A 14336-nucleotide genomic window follows, 5' to 3' on the forward strand; every position below is an offset into this window, starting at 1 on the left:
GATCTCAGATCGATAGGACAATCAAAGGCCCGATGGGGGGGGAAGTTTGTCTGCTGACTATGGGCAAAAGACATCAGCAAATTCTGCGTATTGTCTTGGTACACCTTCAACCTGAACGTTGGTATTACCCAGGGTTACTTTCGCTAAACAATGATGATCACAGTGGGATGACCAGCTTGTTAGCTGACCCGTAACCCAGTCTATCTGAGGTGAGTGGATTTGTAACCAGGGCATGCCAAGAATGACGGTAGAGGTTGCCATATGCAAGACCAGAAATTGCAGACTCTCCCCATGTAAAACCCCCACCTTGAGATGCACATTAGGAGTCTGGGACAAGGGGTGGTTACTCTGCAGAGGAGAGTCATCTACCGCAGTGACCAAGATTGGTTGATTCAAGGGAAGCATGGGTATACCCAATCTTTTTGCAAACTCGTAATCGATTAAATTAGCTGCTGAACCAGAATCAATAAAGGCTTCCGTAGAAGCAGTCTGACCCTCCCATGTGACCGAAGAAGGGAGTAACAGACGATCATTACGTAGAGGTAAAGACTGCGCGCCCAGGGTATTACCTCTGACTACACCTAGGCGGCAGCGTTTCCCGACTTCTTGGGACAGTTCCGCACTATATGACCCTCCTCTGCACAGTATAGACAAAGCTGCTCTGTCTTCCTACGATTCTTCTCTGAACGAGTTAATTTAGAGTGACCAATTCGCATTGGCTCAGGTGGTGGTGAGGTGGGTGGAGACGTGGCATAAGAGACATATCTAACCCTGTCTTTACCACGGGTTTGCTTTTGGTATCGTAACCGATGATCCACATGCACTGCCAGAGAGATTGCTTCCTCAAGTGTCTTAGGTTCAGGGTATCCCAACATCAGTCCAGAAACTGCGTCTGACAACCCCGATAAAAAAACCGAGGTAGACGCAATGTCTGGGTCGTCATAAATTATGGCCATGGACTGGAAGAAATCTTCAACTGACCTAAGTGCTTCATGCCCTGTTGGTAAATTATACGCCCAGGTTTGAGCATCCCCTGAGAGTAAGGTTTTGATAAAGGTGATTCTCTGTGTCTCTGTCCCTGACAGATTAGGCCGCAATTCAAAATATGACATCACACGATTCTTAAAATTCTGAAAGTCAGATCTATGGCCAGAAAACTTTTCCGGTACAGACGCTCTCAAGTCTGTGACTGGAGCGGATTGCACTGAATTGACAGTCGTCTGTAGGACTTGTAGTGACCCAGATAAAGCAGAGATCTGGGCCTGCTGACCGTCCATCACTCTCATGAGATTCTCCACCGAGGTGGTGAGTGTGTCCAGACGAGTGCTAAGTGCGTCCATATTGTTTTGGTCTGGCGTTCTGTAACGATAGGTGTCAGCAACCAGAGAGAGAATCTGATCCTTGGCGATCTGCAGTATCCCCAAGAATACAGATATACTTGATTATTGGGGATCTGCAGAATCGCCAATAATCAAATATGTCTAACCTCTAGACACCTGAGTGTGTAAGTGTTTTGGTGCAACAGTAACCTTTGGACCACAGGGGTAGTAGGTGGTCCAATAAGTAGAGAAGACTCTACTGCAGTCAAGGACACCTGGAGAGGGAGTCCCTGACTGATAAGGAGCAGTGTCCCCTCTGAAGAGCAGGGGACCCCTGTGGAAAGGCTGGAAACCCTGCGGGGGGTGACAGCCAGAAGGTCAGACAGGCCGGGTCGGCAACAGAGTATCAGATATGCAAAGTACCAAATCAGAGATCAGAAGAATAGCCAAGAAAGCTACAGGTCATAACAGATATCAGAACAAGGCCTAGTCTGGGGTGTGAGGGCCATGATCTCAACACCCTGGAACTATGCTAGAGAATAACACAGATGATACACAGTATTCCTAGTCTGGGGTGTGAGGGCCGTGATCTCAACACCCTGGAACTATGCTAGAGAATAACACAGATGATATACAGTATTCCTAGTCTGGGGTGTGAGGGCCGTGATCTCAACACCCTGGAACTATGCTAGAGAATAACACAGATGATATACAGTAACTGGCTAAGTGTGGATTCCCAGGTCCTCCTGGTTCCACCACACTGAAAGATCTGACTAAGGTCTGAGTGCTAACACATAGGCATTCGCAACGCCAGACAACCAGCAACTGAACAGCAGGAGATCTATATAGTAAAGCGCTCCACAGCGCCGCCCAGCTCCCATCAACCAATCACTGACTCAGCAGGGATCAGCTGACCGCCCTGATCAGCTGATCTTCCTCCTATTGGTATAAAGAGCTTGTCTTGCAGCGCGCGCGTGTAGCTCTCCATCTGTGTGCACTACTAGGTCCAGACAGCCTAGACACATGTTGCTGCGGGGAAACTGCCGCACTGGACGCGGAATCCGCCGCCTTACCCTCAGAACACGCGGCGGCCCCCACGCCATTCCTCCCATGTGCACCACTAGTTCCAGAGAACCCAGACGCATGCTGACGCGGACAAACCACCGCATCAGACGCGGAATCAGCCCCCTTACTGTCAGAACATGCGGCGGCTTTTCCGCTATTCATCACAAAGGCATTACATGTTCAATCACTGGAACAAAGAAACAATAGTGAAAGTAACGCTACTTAAAGTTCAAATATACTGCAGCTAATTGGCACCGAGCAACCCTCCTGGAAGGGCTGAAATGCCTTATCGTGTTTTACATAGTGCAGTGAAGTCACACCCAAGATTTGTGGCTAGCTCTGTCCAAGTCCTATGAGGCGGCCATGCAATGGCAGAAAGCTTTTAGTTGGCTACCATAATTTGCCCAATAGCATAGACTACATTCTTCAGTATCAGCACTACTTAAAAGCATAATAATTCTAATAATTAATTAATAATGTTTTCCTCATGGATCAAGGACTTAATGAAATGCTAATGGAAAGGACTTGAAAGCAGTACAACGATCATTTCCCCACAATGTGCCTGCAAGTCTGACTGTGAGGCTAGGTTGACAGTGGGAATTGTGTGTAAGAGTGCAATAGAAAGGGAAAGCTGTGTTGCACGTTAGCCACGGGTTGTGTGTGGCATACAGTGAATGAAAACTATGCTTCACTGCTACTGTTAGGGCCCTTTTCCATTGGCGAAAGAGATGCTATGCAGCTACGCATCACTTTCGCCGGCGCCTACGTCACTTCCTCATCTCCTGATGCGGAAGTCAATTGAAGAGATTAGCCGCAGCTGCGGCAGTGCGAGATTCTGTAGCATGCTGCAGATTCTCTGATTGCTCCGTACAATATGCCCGCAGTGGAAACTATTCCATTGCCGTGCATGTGTTTCAGGACACCCGCGGTACGATGCGGCTATGTAGCTGCATCGCACCGCTTCTAGTGGAAACGGGCCCTTAACGGTAAACACAATGCATGCAGTGCGCTATGATGCTGCACGCCATTATAACGCAACGCATCTGCGACACTGTGAACAGTAACAGGTGGTGCATTGCAAAGCGGCAAGCCACTTTCAAGGGACAGTTTTCTGTACTGCAATGCACCCGTGGGAACCTAGCCTTAAACTTAATGTGCAGCCTAACATGTGAATGTAATGAACCTTACAGATGCCAACAACGATAACCATCATAAATTACACCTCAAAGGTAAAGAGCTTTAATAGGAGAAGAAGTATAGATACAGGTATACAGGTATACAGGGCCGCATTTCTGGCTAGGCCACATAGGCCATGGCCTAGGGCGCCAGAAATTCAGCATTGTTTGGGGCGGCAGAAGGGAAGAAAAGTGTGTGAAGCAGAGCAAATGACTGTCCCTCCATTCATGAAGACTGTGGCCCGCCTGCACTCTCTCTCCGTGACTCCTCTCTGCTCACAGCTTGCCTGGCACTCCCCCTCCCAACACACACTCTGCAGACTGCCGAGAGAGAGTCCGTTCCATCCTGGTGGGTTGGAGGATGAGGAGACAAGAACGGCAGCTGTGTATCTATAGTCTCCAGTAAAATGGCCGCCGGACTTTCACTGCAGTTTGAACTACAATAAGATGGTGGGTGCAGATGAACAGAAGAGACACTGGTGTGTTTACAAACACCAACTCCACCCCCTTGCCTTCAGTACAGAGTGGCGTGAAGATCAAAGACCCTCTACCTCCTTTCCTCCTGGAAATGCTGCCCACTGTGGCTTATCTGCAAATCTGCATTAACAAGATTAATTAGGATAGAAGCGCCCACCAAGTGAGTGATTTGTGTCTAGGGAGCTATGGGGACAGAGCACAGAGATTTCACACTTCAAATGAGTCATGACCAGGCTGGGATGAGTAAGTAAACAAACAGCTGCAATACACTGTCTGTATGTAGATAAGCTGATTTAGCTGCAGCTGAATGCTTCTTCTCAGCCTGGCTGATTTATTGCTATTCTGTCTCCATGTGAAACTTCTCCTTTCCTCCCCTTTTTTATCCTAACTTTTGCTCATTGCTATCTCTACCTCTTTTCCTTCCATCCCATCTTTATTCTTTCTTTCTCTTTTGCTCCTCTTCCTTCCTCTGTCTCCCCTTTCCTCTCAATTTTGTATTTGGAGGAGAAGGAAACAAATGTAGCATTGGCTGGGAAGCTGCCCTGATATCTCCTTTCACTTTTGCCACCCACTCCAGACTGTACCACTCTTTCTCCTTTCCTCTACGCTGTGTCATTTTTTTTTTTCTTTCTCGCTCTCCTTCCCTTAGCTACTCTTTTTTTTAACATAATTGTCCCCTCATACTTTTTCTAATTCTGCCTACTTGTCTTCTCTCTTCCCTGTCCTCCCCTATATTTCCCTTCACTTCCTTTTCTCCACTCTTTTGTTCTCTCCCACCTCTTATCTTCCTCTCTCTAAAGCATTTAGTGCAAATGTATGAGGCTTGGGGTGGGCACTTTTGGATGCTTACATTAGGAGGAGGATCCTAAAGAGGCTTTAATTGTCCTCCGGCGGCAGGGTGATCCAGCACTCAGACCCTCAAAGTGCAGCCGCACTGCACGCACCTGCACAGTAGCAAAACTGCTCAGGCACTGACAGATAAAGCTGAGCCTGACTGTATTCGTGCTACTGCGCAGGTGCAGACAGCTCACACTGACATGTAATATAGTGTTGACATCTTATGTAGCCCTTTGTAGAGTCATGCCGTTGACTACCCTCAGAGGAGCTCACAATCGAATCCTACCATAGTCTAATACCCTGCCATATTATTATATATTTATATAATCCTGACATCTTCTGCAGAACTTTACAGAGTACACAGTCATGTCCTGACTGTACTCAGAGGAGCTCACAATCTAATCCTATGGCCTGGAGAGCTCCAAAGATGCCAGATTACAATCACAGGCCTGGGTGGCAAGTATTGGTGGGGGATTACAATATTTGTATGTGTGTGATTCTGTTAGGGGGAGGGTTATTGGCAGTTGGCCTAGGGCACTAAAATATACAAATCCGGCCCTGCAGGTATAGAAGATTTTAAATATATATGGCCTGGAATTCCAAGCAGAATGTTGGGGTAAATAAAGCATCCAGGGGCATGTGAAATGGGTATAGTTGCCTGTTTAAAATGGACCTATACAATTTTGCAAATGCCAAAACATTTTAGGTTACAAAATATAGTAAAATAGTTACCTCCATTTATGAATGCTTGAGGTGCTCTAAGCCTGCTCTTAAAAGAACCAGAGGTGGGTTTGTGACATCAATATTAGGAGATAGAGGCACATTCTGCATACAATCACCAGCATCTGTATCCTTACAGTGTGCCCCCAGGCTCCCCCATGCTCTGCTGTCCCCCATTATAAAAACCGCCAGGCTAGCGACACGCAGATTGTCACTAGTCTGCGGTTTACCTTATGGCAGCCACTCACCGCTGCTCCCCCGCCTCCTGTATAGAGCGGCTACCCGCCTCTGTCCCTTCCCTCCCCGCCTCCGTAAGCTTCGTGTCGCTAGCCTGGCGGTTTTTATAATGGAGGACAGCAGAGCATGGGGGAAACTGGGGGCACCCTGTAAGGACACAGATGCTGGTTATTGTATGCAGAATGTGCCTCTGTGTCCTAATATTGATGTCACAAACCCACCTTGGGTTCTCTTTAACGGGCATGTTATAGCCTGTAGTGCCCAATGAACTGTGTGAAACTCTGAGCAAGAATTAATGTAGGCAGGGCTTTCAGAATCCTTGGTTCAGAAAAAAAAAATGATTGAACACCGGCAATAAAAGATAAAGGGAGAAGATTAAACAGCTCACAGATTTACTGTTCTGTAAAACAATTGGCATCTGACATTGGCACAGGAAAACAGTTTTGCAATCCCGGTCAGCCAAGTTATTAAAATGTAAGCAAAAATGGTTTATGTGCATTACTCAGGGGTCTCAAACTTGCGGCCCGCGGGCCATTTGCGGCCCTCAATACAATATTTTGTGGCCCGCGTCGGCAAAAGCTTCCTTATAGTTCGCTTCAGTGCTCCCAAGTAATCCGCTGCATCCCCGCCGCTAAACGAGGGCTGCAGAGCCCCCAAATCGCCCGGGGGGCAATCCGCCGGCATTTCCTGGAAGGGGCAGAGCTTTCAGCTTCAGCTCTGCCCCTTCTGACGTCAATCGCGGCGCATCGCTGCCTCTGCCCGCCCCTCTCACTCTTCCTTCACAGAGAGGGGCGGGGAGAGGCGGCGATGCGCCGCGATTGACGTCAGGAGGGGCAGAGCTGAAGCTGAAAGCTCTGCAGCCCTCGTTTTGCGGCAGGGACACGGTGGATTACTTGTGATGTGGGAGCTGCTGATTGACTTTTTTTGTGAAATCCCTTCTGCGGCCCAGCCTCATCCTGACTTTGCCTCCTGCGGCCCCCAGGTAAATTGAGTTTGAGACCCCTGCTCAAAACTGTTTATTGCAAATTATGATCTATTCAACACAATATACATTTAAAACTCTTGTGCCTCAACTGAGGCTTTCACTGTGTGGAATTGCAGCTACAGCACATTCAGCTCCTTAGTCTGAAACATCCTTCTAAATCTGTGTTCCAGCTGAACAGATGCCAAGTGTGTGAAATAAAAAACAGTATACATTTTTGTTTTTCAAAAAACAAAATACTTTTGCCTTACAGAAGTGTAAAATGTGCGTTTTCTGCTACATTTATAATAGTGGGCAACATATCACATTCTAGAACCAGGCACAGCAAATTAAGAGCAGACGTTTAAGTAGTCAGTCATCTGTTATGACAGCTAAGCTATTATACTACACAAGCTAAGCTTATATTGCCTTCTATTACCTGAACATCTTTAGTATAATGCTCTGAAGCTTCAGCGTTCAGCACATGTGTCATCTTCTCCCTAATCTCTTCCTCTAGTGCTCTGATGTCACGGCACAGCTCCAGGACCTTGCTTCTCTTGGCTACAAATATTTGTCCTGCATTTTGAAAGCATGGGTCCTTTTCACATTTTTCTTCTTGCAAAGTCAATTGGGTCTCTACTTAAACCACAATTAAACAACATAACGCCAAACAGATAAGAACAGAAAATTCTACAAATAATTAAAAGATACTGGGTTGATATGAATAGACTTTCCTGCAAGAGACTCTGAAGCGAGTCTAAATTCACGTACTGTATTTACCTTTTATTAATGTTAAGCACTATAGCTAGTGCTAAACCGCCGCATCCCTGCGGCAAAATGAGAGGTTTTTACCCCCAAATACCCTGTGTAAAATCTACAACTTTGTTGGTCGTGGATTTAGCTGCCCATGGAGGCAGAGCTTTGAGCTGCAGCTCTGCCTCCATACGTGTCAATCTGCCAGTGGATCTCCGCCTCTCCCCGCCCTTCTCAGTAAAGGAAGATTGAGAGGGGCGGGGAGAGGCGGCGATCAGCGGGGATTGAAGCGTGAAGAGGCAGAGCTACAGCCCTAAGTCTGCCTCAAGCAGGAAGCGCTCCCCGGACTCAGTAGAGGGGATTCGGGGGGTATAACCCCTCGTTTTGATAAGATTCCCAGTCCCTGCACTAGCCACACAGCCCCACAGCATGATGGAACCACCACCATATTTTACTTTAGGTAGCAGGTATTTTTCTCGGAATGCTGTGTTTTTCCTTCATGCATAGCGCCCCTTGTTATGCCCAAATAACTCAATTTTAGTTTCATCAGACCACAGCACCTTATTCCAAAATGAAGCTGGCTTGTCCAAATGTGCTTTAGCATACCTCAAGCGGCTCGGTTTGTGCTGTGGCCAGAGAAAAGGCTTCCTCTGCATCACTTTCGCATACAGCATCTCCTTGTGTAAAGTGCACTGAATGCCTCTGCAGCAAGATGATGTTGTAGGTCTTTGATGCTGTTCTGTGGGTTGACTCTGACTGTTCTCACCACTCGTTGCTTCTGTCTATCAGAGATTTTTCAGGTCTGCCACTTCGAGCCTTAACTTGAACTGAGCCTGTGGTCTTTCCTTTCCTCAATATGATCCTAACTGTGGAAACAGACAGCTGAAATCTCTGAGACAGCTTTCTGTATCCTTCCCCTAAACCATGATGGTGAACAATCTTTGTCTTCTGGTCATTTGAGAGTTGTTTTGAGACCCCATGTTGCTACTCTTCAGGGAAAATTAAGAGGAGGGAAACTTACAATTGACCTCCTTAAAGTCAATTGTAGGCCGCAATAGCAGCATAGGTGGCGATATACAGGCTGGGAACGCGAACAATCACTCGCGTTCCCATGCCTGTCGGCCGGTGACGGCCAAACCGGAAGTGTTCGCCGGCAGGTGCAGAGGCATCGGAGCGGAGCTGCGAGGGCACCGATCGGCTGCAGGGGGCTGAGGGAAGCTCCAGGTGAGTTCATCTCATTTTTTTGTGTGGCTTTAGGTTCACTTTAAATACTCTTTCTAATAATTGGATTCACCTGTGTATGTAGGTCAGGAGTCACTGAGCTAACCAAGCCAATTTGAGTTCCAATAATTAGTTGTAAAGGTTTTGGAATCAATAAAATTACAACAGTGCCCAAAGTTATGTACCTGCCTAATTTTATTTAAACAATTATTGCACACTTTCTGTAAATCCAATAAACTTCATTTCACTTCTCAAATATTACTGTGTGTGTCTCCCATATGATATATTTAACTGACATTTTTTATCATAACAACCAACGATTTACACAGGAACATCATGACAATTAACAAGGTTGCCCAAACTTTCGCATCCCACTGTACTTTTGGTAGTCACTCATACTATACAAATGTATATACAGTGGTGTGAAAAACTATTTGCCCCCTTCCTGATTTCTTATTCTTTTGCATGTTTGTCACACTTAAATGTTTCTGCTCATCAAAAACTGTTAACTATTAGTCGAAGATAACATAATTGAACACAAAATGCAGTTTTAAATGATGGTTTTTATTATTTAGTGAGAAAAAAACCTCCAAATCTACATGGCCCTGTGTGAAAAAGTGATTGCCCCCCTTGTTAAAAAATAACTTAACTGTAGTTTATCACACCTGAGTTCAATTTCTGTAGTCATCCCCAGGCCTGATTACTGCCACACCTGTTTCAATCAAGAAATCACTTAAATAGGAGCTATCTGACACAGAGAAGTAGACCAAAAGCACCTCAAAAGCTAGACATCATGCCAAGATCCAAAGAAATTCAGGAACAAATGAGAACAAAGGTACTGTAATTGAGATCTATCAGTCTGGTAAAGGTTATAAAGCCATTTCTAAAGCTTTGGGACTCCAGCGAACCACAGTGAGAGCCATTATCCACAAATGGCAAAAACAGGGAACAGTGAAGAACCTTCCCAGGAGTGGCCGGCCGACCAAAATTACCCCAAGAGCGCAGAGAAAACTCATCCGAGAGGCCACAAAAGACCCCAGGACAACATCTAAAGAACTGCAGGCATCACTTGCCTCAATTAAGGTCAGTGTTCACGACTCCACCATAAGAAAGAGACTGGGCAAAAACGGCCTGCATGGCAGATATCCAAGGCGCAAACCACTGTTAAGCAAAAAGAAGATTAAGGCTCGTCTCAATTTTGCTAAAAAACATCTCAATGATTGCCAAGACTTTTGGGAAAATACCTTGTGGACCGACGAGACAAAAGTTGAACTTTTTGGAAGGTGCGTGTCCCGTTACATCTGGCGTAGAAGTAACACAGCATTTCAGCAAAAGAACATCATACCAACAGTAAAATATGGTGGTGGTAGTGTGATGGTCTGGGGTTGTTTTGCTGCTTCAGGACCTGGAAGGCTTGCTGTGATAGATGGAACCATGAATTCTACTGTCTACCAAAAAATCCTGAAGGAGAATGTCCGGCCATCTGTTTGTCAACTCAAGCTGAAGCGATCTTTGGTGCTGCAGCAGGACAATGATGCAAAACACACCAGCAAATCCACCTCTGAATGGCTGAAGAAAAACAAAATGAAGACTTTGGAGTGGCCTAGTCAAAGTCCTGACCTGAATCCTATTGAGATGTTGTGGCATGACCTTAAAAAGGCGGTTCATGCTAGAAAACCCTCAAATAAAGCTGAATTACAACAATTCTGCAAAGATGAGTGGGCCAAAATTCCTCCAGAGCTCTGTAAAAGACTTGTTGCAAGTTATCGCAAACGCTTGATTGCAGTTATTGCTGCTAAGGGTGGCCCAACCAGTTATTAGGTTTAGGGGGCAATTTCTTTTTCACACAGGGCCATGTAGGTTTTGAGGTTTTATTCTCACTAAATAATAAAAACCATCATTTAAAACTGCATTTTGTGTTCAATTATGTTATCTTTGACTAATAGTTAACGGTTTTTGATGAGCAGAAACATTTAAGTGTGACAAACATGCAAAAGAATAAGAAATCAGGAAGGGGGCAAATAGTTTTTCACACCACTGTATATATATATATATATATATATATATATATATAAACAGTGTACAATCAAGACTGTATAAATTGTGGGCACCTTAAGTGACACGTGATATAATGAGATAGACCTGTGTGTACAGTGGCAAGCAAACAAATAAATATGCTGTGTTCCTTTTCTTCTTTCTCTGCCTGAAAAAGTGAATACTCAGCTATGCAACTGACCCGGCCAGAGGGACCCCGGAAGTCGGACTATAGTGTCCTTCATTGATAATGAATCAAGGACATAAAACACTTTCCTGGCAGTCAACTGGGCTTCTGAGTGCAGGGATTAGATAAAAAAGGTCAACAGTTCATAGTGGCTGGATAGTGTAATGGTTAAGGGCTCTGCCTCTGACACAGGAGACCTGGGTTCAAATCTCGGCTCTGCCTGTTCAGTAAGCCAGCACCTATTTCATTAAGGAGTTTCTTGGGCAAGACTCCCTAACACTGCTACTGCCTACTGAGTGCGCTCTAGTGGCTGCCTCGCAAGCGCTTTAAGTCCGACAGGAGAAAGGCGCTATACAAATACTGCAATTATTATTATTATATATTTTAGCCCTCTGAGACACTGGATAGACCAGTGATGGCTAACTTTGGCACTCCAGCTGTGACAAAACTACAAATCCCATCATGCCTGACAGCTTAGAGCTGTCAGAGTATTGCAATGTCTCATGGGACTTGTAGTTCCACCACAGCTGGAGCGCCAAGGTTAGCCATTACTGGGATAGACTGTGGTAATGAGCTGAGACACACACACAAAAAAAACTTTTTAAAGGAATACTATCAATACCCAAGTGTTTAAAATGACAATGTACAAATAATGTCTAAGTAGCTGTGTAAACATTTTCCTATTTTTCATGTTAAATATCAGAGGCAAAAGCTTTAATTAATTTTGTGTAGGGTTTAACTGGGTACCGGTACCGTTTCTGGGTACCGGTATGCTTTTACCTTATCTTTGTTACTAAAAACGGGAAAATTACCATTGTTTGAATTATCAACATCATTCAGAAAATGATAAACATAATTTGTGCACTACTTAGTGAATAGTGAGTAATTCACCCATGTGAATTAAGGTCCTACCTTAAGCCTCTCTCTTCATGTTATGGCCTATGGCTTTGTAAAGTTTATTTAGTTCTTATTAATATTACTAGAAGAGCTAGTTGACAGTGGTCAGTTGCGAAGCAGAATAATTCTACATATCCACTCACTGCCCATACAATTCTATAGGCCTGTTAGCAGTAACGGATTGCGTTATTCCAACTCACTGCATGCTGGCTTTGCATTAAAGAGGAACTCCAGTGAAAATAATGTAGTAAAAAAAGTTCTTCATTTTTTACCATAATTGTGTATAAATGATTTAGTCAGTGTTTGCTCATTGTAAAATCTTTCCTCTCCTTGATTTACATTCTGACATTTATTACATGGTGACATTTTTACTGTGGGCAGGTTATGTACCTGCTCCTAGCTGTTTTGGCTGTTAGAGACAGCTGTAAACAGCTAATTCCTGTCTGTGAACATTGTTACATTGTGGCAGTTTGCCCAGAGTACCGCGGTACTCAGAGCTTCTTGTGGGAGGGGTTTCAGCACAAAATCAGTCAAACAGCGCCCCCTGATGGTCTGTTTGTGAAAAGCATTATATTTCTCATGTAAAAGGGGGTATCAGCTACTGATTGGGATAAAGTTCAATTCTAGGTTGGAGTTTATCTTTAAAGTCCATGCCCAGTCTTCATTGCAGTTCAAAGTCATTATAACGCATTATAACAAGTGCGTTATGCAACTGACCACTGTGAACCTGCCCTATCATTAATTGTAATTGTAGAGTTACCATGAGAATACCACGGTCCGTCCATTTGTATACAATAAGACTGACAAAGTATTTACAATAATAATATACAATTTGCAAGGTTTCAAATGAATAATAGCAGGTGATGTTTAGCTAGTACACTTCCTGCTTGTAAGAACAGTCCATCAAAGATAATCCTGCTAAAATTTACCACACCCTGAAGAAACGTCTGCCCTTGACGTGAAACGCGTAGGGGGCGGGGTCTACGTGCTGTCATGGCGGCTGACTAACTCCAACACACATGGATTACCGTGCCTGGCGTCCTGGATTCACCGACTGAATTGGCTGGAATCTGCCTGCACACTATAGAGGGATACATCCTGGGTCCACAGACAACGGAGTTCTATGGATGGTGACATTCAGGGACATCTTGTTTTGGAAGCGGTGTGGGTAAGAGCCTTCCTGTCTGTATGTATCATATACCGCTGCATAATTTCAGCTGAAACTGGCTTCCCCCGCTCCTCAGATGTGCCTTATGTGCTCTTTGGCTATCGCTGCACGCTTTCCTTGTGACTATGCATCTTGCACTGCGAGCTCAGTAATAAGTGTGCCTTTGCAATCTGCCCATAATTAATTACGTGGACATGTGCTTTGCTTGTGCTTTCAAGAATCAGTATTCCCCTCTACTTGCTTACGCAGACTTTATTTTCGAATCCATGGACAAGCAAAGGAGTATATGAGAACAATTCAGTTTTTTTCACCTCCTTTAGTGACTCTGGCCGGCTTAGGTAGTATGTGTGAGAGAGGTGTGTGAGAACAGGATGGTCTGGGTGTATACAGTGGCCACTGTATTCTACTGACAGCTATGATAGGCTGAGGCTTTTTAATACTATTTTATTGTATTTTGTACCTTTTGCGTGCTAAGAAACTACCTTTATCTCATCAATTTTCCAATTAATAAAGTGATTGATTATCCGCAGTGCTTTATACCAGTTAATTTCCTTTTTTTACAATTATGCTTTAGTACGGTTGCATTGACCCCTAATATAGGGGCTCTAGCTTGGTCAATTCTTAACTAGAATTGAAAATTGGACGAATTTGGAGGTTTGATTTAATCTCTGTCTTCATAAAATTTACCTTCAGTCACATTTGCATCCGAGATATAAATGTTGATCAACGCCTTTTGACTATTCCTGAGTCTAAGGAAAAGATAACAATTCATTACATTGCTGTAAATATTTTACATATCATGGGGTCTCTACTTGTTGCATTAACAGCAGTGATCAGCGTGAACTAGTAACAGTGGCTTGCAAAAGTATTCGGCCCCCTTGAAGTTTTCCACATTTTGTCACATTACTGCCACAAACATGAATCAATTTTATTGGAATTCCATGTGAAAGTCCAATACAAAGTGGTGTAAATGTGAGAAGTGGAGCGAAAATCATACATGATTCCAAACATTTTTTACAAATAAATAACTGCAAAGTGGGTTGTGCGTAATTATTCAGCCCCCTTTGTTCTGAGTGCAGTCAGTTGCCCATAGACATTGCCTGATGAGTGCTAATGACTAAATAGAGTGCACCTGTGTGTAATCTAATGTCAGTACAAATACAGCTGCTCTGTGATGGCCTCAGAAGTTGTCTAAGAGAATATTGGGAGCAACAACACCATGAAGTCCAAAGAACACACCAGACAGGTCAAGGATAAAGTTGTTGAGAAATTTAAAGCAGGCTTA

The 14336-nt window shown here is 44.4% G+C and overlaps 1 protein-coding gene across 11 annotated transcripts in view; it reads right to left on the bottom strand.

Annotated features, from left to right (window-relative positions):
* Positions 1-14336, bottom strand: part of C4H6orf118 (chromosome 4 C6orf118 homolog) — a 103049-nt gene that overhangs the window by 36327 nt on the left and 52386 nt on the right. For 9 of the 11 annotated variants that reach the window (XR_011019387.1, XR_011019388.1, XR_011019394.1 and 6 more), the window contains 2 exons: positions 13739-13800; positions 7231-7430 (listed from right to left, as the gene is read on the bottom strand). Coding sequence is in view for 2 of the 11 variants with exons in the window: in XM_068231759.1 (XP_068087860.1) it covers positions 7231-7430; positions 13739-13800 (262 nt within the window). In the remaining 9 variants the exon portion in view is untranslated. The remainder of the gene's footprint in view (positions 1-7230; positions 7431-13738; positions 13801-14336) is intronic. The other 2 variants (XR_011019392.1, XR_011019390.1) reach the window with 2 other exon arrangements.

The sequence above is a fragment of the Hyperolius riggenbachi genome, chromosome 4 (assembly GCF_040937935.1).
Source record: "Hyperolius riggenbachi isolate aHypRig1 chromosome 4, aHypRig1.pri, whole genome shotgun sequence".
Classification (NCBI taxonomy): Eukaryota; Metazoa; Chordata; class Amphibia; order Anura; family Hyperoliidae; genus Hyperolius; species Hyperolius riggenbachi.